Raw genomic sequence first — 6,847 nt, forward strand, 5'->3', positions numbered from 1 at the left:
TTAATGCATTATTTTAAGATCAGGTCTAAGAGCTACTAAAATCATCTTTATATGTATATTGTATTTTCCATTCTATCACAATAGTTTAATTAATGTGGTTCTAAACTATTCATTACCATGTCTGCTAAAATTCAGATGGCTTATTGATGGAGTGTCGCTCAGCTGCCAAAGTGTTTTCACTTGCTTCTGTCCACTACTTATTTCTACTCTCCATTTTCGTGGAGTCTCACTAATGAAAAGAAAAAAAGAAAAATTAAAATTAGGTTATGACAAAGGAATTATTTCAGGATTATCAATGCTTACCTCTGATAGAAATTCTTTATAACAATTGGTCTGATTGGCAGCTGAAAGGTATGTTTCTCATTAAGAGGATTTCTCTTATAATATGTTATGCAGGACCTATAAAGAATAAAAGTAAAAATATTTTTTAAGAGAGAAAAAGGTCTATTCTGAGATAAATTTTTAAAGATTAAGTTTTTTCAAATGGCAACTAAATCAAAAGTATCAAATGTAATCTAAAAGAAAGATATAAACTGCTAAACATACAATTCTGCTTAATACATGAACCAAAGGGAAAAAAAATCCTTCAGTTATGCCTAAAGTCTAAAGAGATGGAAGCTAATAAATGAAGATATTGGAAAACAGATGGAATTAAAAAACCACAGAGGACTTTCACAAATTGATACAGAGTGAAGTAAGCAGAACTAAGACAACAATTTAAACCATACCTATAATAATATAAAACAAAATAACTGCCACAGTCTTAATTCTTCGGTTTAACCTAAAGACCAATCTCAACTCCATAAGAATAAGTCATGCTTTCTACTTCTTGGGACAATGCCAGAAGACTGGAGATGCAGAATGTGACATTTTCAAATATGGTCACTATGTGGATTTGTTTGATGTAAATGTTTGTTAAAAGGGAGGGCTGCTTTTTTGGAAGGTTGGGGGGGGACAGGTATTGAGTGGGGAGTAATGATACTGAAAAAAAAAAAGAAAGGGATAATCATTGAAAAATAAATGGAAGAAAGCAAAATAAAGTTCAACAGGGACAACAATAAGCTATAATCACCATGTTTAACTTGAAATAGAAAAAAGCGTACATTAGTCCCTTTTTTCTGTTCATTGTATAGGGGCATGTTTGTTGATATTTGTCAAGTTTATAATAATGAGAAAAATATTTTTAATAAATATGTTGAGGGAAAGAACATGCAAAGTCCACAATAGCCCTGAGAGTCAAGAACAATGAACTTAGTAATACATGTAAAGTATATAAGTAATATAAATATATAGGGAGGGGAGATGAGTGGAATTAAATAAAAGCTTATAAATCCATTGTATATATACCATAAGAACTCACATCTAAATAGAATGTTTAAGGTTTACAAAGTGCTTTCCCTTCATAGCAGCCTTAAGACAGGTTAAATAAGTTATATTACCACTTTACAGATGAACATGGAGGTTAAGTAACTTACCCAGGGTTATAGAACTATTTAGTATGAGACCATAGGATTTGAATCCAGACTTCCTGACTCCAAGTCCAAAAAACCGTATTTTATTTCCTAATTTTGTAAATATAGGAATCTATGAATTCTTTCTTTTTTCTTATTTACAACCAAGAAAACAATCCACTTTCATGGAAACAATGAAAGGTAGATCAAACCTTCTAAAAGGGTCTATCACCCTCAGGTTAATGAATTATCTAACCGCATGGAAGAACATGCTTCCTACAAGAACAGTTCTGCCTAACTTTTAGTCAAAATGAACACCACAGTTTTATTTATGTTGCATTGTAAATGGAAGATTCAGGAATAATAACTGAATTGATCATCACCATACAGATATACCACAGTTATCACTCTGACCAAAAGCTATACTAACAAGTTGTCAGAACCATTCTATCACTATAGGTAGATATAAACTGAACAGTATTAAACTATAATAGCTTGAATTATTTCTGAAGACAACTAAAGCATTTATTGATAAAAAGTTATCAGAAAGTAATGAATACTTACTGTGCTAAGGTAAATAGGACTTCATGTGGAAGTTTAAGGTACATCATGGAACTGATTACGACTTCCAGGATGTGGTGGAGTTTTCTAACCCGATTAACTTGTTCCTGTGTATCAACAGATGTGCAAATAAAGTAATCCTGAAAGGAAAAATAAAAAAGGAAAAAAACTTGAGCCTTTGCAAAGGGGCTAGAGAAGTGAAATAGGCTGAATTCTAAGAGGAGAAATAAGGAAGACAGGGATATAGAATTCATGAATTTCAACATTATTCTTAAATTATACATTTTAAATGTGTAGGTGAATTATTATACTTTTGCTAAGCAAAAAAGGGAAATGGCTTCTCAAGTAACAAGAAATAACATATTTGATCTAAATATAGGCCAATCCCAAGAGAGACAAATTGCCCAAACTGAGATGTCTTTTGTAAGAAAAAAATATATTACAGGCTGAAAAGAAAATGTATAGGTCATGCTTTTATCCAATAATTCAGGGGTAGGGAAGAACATTATTATCTTTAGAACAGCACAATACCTTACAACTATAAAACCTGCTGCCCTGAGCAATTCAGAAGTGGTGTATGAATATTATCACATCTTCCAGAGATGTGTGTGTGTGTGCGTATCCAACTCCTGTCTTTCCATCTCCAAATTATTGTCTTACATATTATTAATTTCCTTTCATGTTCTCTATAGTAGAGCCAACTGGCCTATTTTTCTGTCCCCCACAAATATCATTCCATCTCTTATCTCTAAGCCCAGAAGTGTTTCCCCATGTCTGGATTAATCTTATCATTTCTATTTCTTAGAATATCTAACTTCCTTAAAAGCTTGGCTCAAGGGACACTTCCTCTGTATGGCCTTTCTGGTACCCCTCAAGTAATAGTGCCTATTCTTTGAAATTCTTTTGTAGTTACCTATGTTATACACATGTTGAATTTCCCCATAGAGAGTGTGCTTCTTGAGAGCAAGTATGGTTTATTTCTTTTTTGTTTTGAACCACCAGAAGATAGCATAAAAAAAAGGTTCTCAATGGCAATCAGCTGATTGTCCAAAGTACCATAACATATAATATCCTTTTGAAGTTGATAATGGTTACTATTTTTTTTCTTCACAGAAATTAAACTAAAAGTTCAGGGAAGTTGGCAAGTTTACAGTAAATCCATTTACTTGGTTTTCATCCCATGCATTTCTGGCTAGACCTCTTTCAGAACAAACATATTAAATAAAACTAAAAATCCAAAATGAGCACCACCCCCAATTTCACATCTTTTATTTTGCACACTAGATGTACACATAACTTTCATAAATAAAAGTTTAGCACACATGTGAGATTCATTTAAATGAATTCTATTGCATTTCACAAAATACCTTGATTTACAATATAAATAAGCATTCCTTAATTTAATTTTTCTGTAAGTATGGATTATCACTTATAGTAAACTTATCAAGACCAGAAAGCTCAAAAATTTTTCTTCACTGAAATTTTAGGAGACAAATCATGCTAAACAACTTAAATCAGTGAGATGTTCATAAAAGCAACCGACAAATTATATGTCAGTATAGATTTAATTTCATCTCTCATACTTCCTGTTGCTACCTTCCTATGTAATCAGAATGAACATTCATAAATAGGGACCTAAGGCAATGCAAGTGTATCTGGACACATTCTAATTCTTTGCTGGTAATACATGTACAGTGGAAAATGGTAGTAGAGAGACTAGATGCTCTCTGATCCTCTGTGACTGTAACTGTACTTTGATTCTCCAATATTCTGAACAAAAAGGATTTTCTATCTTGGATTTAAGGCAAGGTATACCTATATACTTGGTACAAAATTATAAAAAGTGAAAAGCAAACTGGAGAAGGTCAAAATAAACTCACCAAATGGTTTAAGGATGCAAGTTCCTGGCCTATAAAGAAAATTTAAAAAATATGTAACTGGAAAACATATCCACGTCAATAAAATAGATCTTTTAAATATATTAAGGTATCTTTCTACATAATTTGTAAATTTTAATGCACGTCAATTAATTTTTTCATTGTATTTATTTTATTGAATGTATTATTGAAAACAAAGATGCCTAAATCAAACAAAAAAAGCAAAATTTTGTTAAATTAAGCCACAATTATACAGTGCTATTATTTATCTTTGAATTATCAATTTGTGTTAAAAACAATTAAGTTCTAGAAAGTTTCAAGTTTTGGGTATGCTCAATCAATATCTTACAAGAAAATGAAAGATGTGGAGAGAAAAAGAAAATTAAGCATCTAGAACAGGGGTCGGCAACCTTTTTGGCTGTGAGAGCCATAAACACCACATTTTTTAAAATGTAATTTCGTGAGAGCCATATTGCCCTCAAAAGATCCAGATATGGCTTGAGAGCCATACGTTGCCGACCCCTGATCTAGAAGCTCATAATTGGAAATGGTAACAGGGAAACTAACCAAGGGAAAAAAAATTAAATAGTAAACTTACCTATAAAAAAATTAATGTAATCTCTCTTTATTTTGTCCAAACCAACTTCTAAAAGCATTCGAATTGGAGTGGTACCAGTGAGAGGAACCACATCCAGGCGTCCATGGTAAGACTGCTGAATGTGTTTACTTAGTAAACTGCTACTCCCTCTGTGGAGCTAGAAATAAGATATTTCCTTTAGAATCTTGACAAGAGATGTTAATATATTTGAATGAATATAAATTAATTCAATCAAATAGAAGGCTACCAAAATGGATCTAAATGAGATTTTGCATTTTAAAGCACTGTGCTTATAGATTTTGTAGCCCCCCCATCAACTAGGTCATATCTATTTACACAATGGAAATCTCATCATTTAAAAGCATGTTTTTTTAAAGTTGTGCATCAAAGGTGGTTATCTTAAACGTGTAAAAAATATATACATACCCATGGCTGTATGTCCCCACGTCTTAAACACTGTAGGATCAATGTAAAGCATTTCACCAAATCTTGGTATGAGGCAACACCTTGAAAACATACCAAAATTCATTTTTATAGCATTTTTGTAGTTTGTTGTAAAAGTAATCTTTTTTTTAACCACATCAGATAAAAGAAGAATATTTACTTTGTTGATGAAAAGAGGCACCAATAAATTGAGTTAAAAATTAAGGATTAAAAGGTCTAATAAGTTGATAATAAAATAAAGGAACCAAGTGTCAATGCTCTGCCATAAAATAAAATATTAAAATGCTTAGAATTCTAGCAAGATGGGATAATGAAAAGACTGATGGATTTTGAGTTGGAGAACCTGGATTTGACCTCAATTCTACTAACCTATTAGTAAACCTTTGTTATTTGGGTCACCATGGCCCTCAGTTTCTTCCTCTATAGAATGAGTAAATTGGACTAAATGGTTGCCAATAAGTCTTTCCAACTCAATATATGATCTTAAGGGTCTTATATCCAACACCACCAATTTACATATGGAATTACAAATTTCCTGTAACAAAAGTTATTTTAGATTTGTTAATGAGTAATCCTAAATTTTGCCACTAACAGCCAAGAAACTTGGTAAGATCGCAAGATTGAGCAAAGTTTAAAGTTGAGGGAAAATACCCAAGGTGGACCTATTTCTAACTTCAACAGATTTTCAAGTAAACACAAGATATGACAAATAAGAATTATTTTCTTATCAGGACACTTACTCATTCTCATTCTGCACCACAGCTGCTCAGCAAAATCCAGATCACCACGTACAGTGAAAAAACACTCAATGGAATCATCGACTGCAGCAGTATCACATCTCAATGACTAAAAAATAATTAAAACTTCAGAGAATGTTTTATCAAAAATGTAAAGATTTCTAGATCACCAGAAACAAGTTTTAAAACACTATTGGGGCAGATAGGTGGCTCAGTGGATCGAAAGTCAGGCTTTGAGATAGAAGGTCCTGGGTTCAAATTTGACTTCAAACATTATTCAAGTAACTACATGAAATGCAACACCAAATGCTGAAAATAGTAAAAAAAAAAAAAAATCTGATTTCCAAAGGACACACCCAAATTTTCTTTAGCATACAATACTGGTTAAAGTACATTTGCCATTTGTGCTTAAACATAGCAACTAGCCTGATAATATCAACATCCTTGTGCATTTCCCTGGCACTTTAACATACCCACTGATTTTTAGAAATATATCATTACACTTTAATTATATATTATGCCTATATAATATATTTATGTTATGTTTAGAAAGATAATATATATTTTAGAAACTTATCACGTACATTTAGGAGTCACCTTCTAGGGGGAGAGAAAGGTAACATCATAAGCTCTCTTTTTTTTTTTTTAAACCCTTGCTTTCTATTCTAGTGACAACTCTGAGACAGAAGGGCAAGGGCTAGAGAATTGGGGTTAAATGACTTGTCCAGAGTCACATAGCTACAAAGTGTCTGGGTCCAGATTTGAACTCAAGTCTTCTCAACTCCAGGCCTGGCATTCTATCCACTGAGACATCTAGCTGCCCCAACAGTAAGCTTTTTAGGAGTATAATAACCAGTTGGTCTGCCTTCTGGAGAAAACTTCAAGATTGAGGTGAGTGAATAAGGGAAGAAATACCCAGGGCGAGCTACTCCTAGCATTACTTTTAAAAAACTGTGACTTATCTTTTTTTAAAAACATTTTTATTAATATTCATTTTTAACATGGTTACATGCTTCATGCCCCTACTTTCCCCTTCACCCCCCGCACTCCCCCCACCCATGGCCGATGCACATTTCCACTGGTTTTAACATGTGTCATTGATCAAGACTGATTTCCAAATTGTTGATAGTTACATTGGTGTGGTAGTTTCGAGTCTACATCCCCAATCATGTCCGCCTC

At 32.8% G+C, this 6,847-nt stretch overlaps 1 protein-coding gene across 1 annotated transcript; it reads right to left on the bottom strand.

Moving 5' to 3' along the window:
* Window positions 1-116: 116 nt before the first annotated feature.
* On the bottom strand, window positions 117-5,777 carry LOC123256361 (protein zwilch homolog; the record flags this gene model as incomplete). Its single annotated transcript, XM_044684993.1, has 7 exons — window positions 117-229; window positions 304-399; window positions 2,016-2,152; window positions 3,893-3,921; window positions 4,488-4,644; window positions 4,914-4,993; window positions 5,672-5,777. Coding segments are annotated over 7 exons (718 nt in total), but the record flags the coding sequence as incomplete, so codon positions are not given.
* Between the last annotated feature and the right edge of the window lie 1,070 nt (window positions 5,778-6,847).

This window comes from Gracilinanus agilis, unplaced genomic scaffold (assembly GCF_016433145.1).
Source record: "Gracilinanus agilis isolate LMUSP501 unplaced genomic scaffold, AgileGrace unplaced_scaffold58137, whole genome shotgun sequence".
In the NCBI taxonomy this organism is placed as follows: domain Eukaryota; kingdom Metazoa; phylum Chordata; class Mammalia; order Didelphimorphia; family Didelphidae; genus Gracilinanus; species Gracilinanus agilis.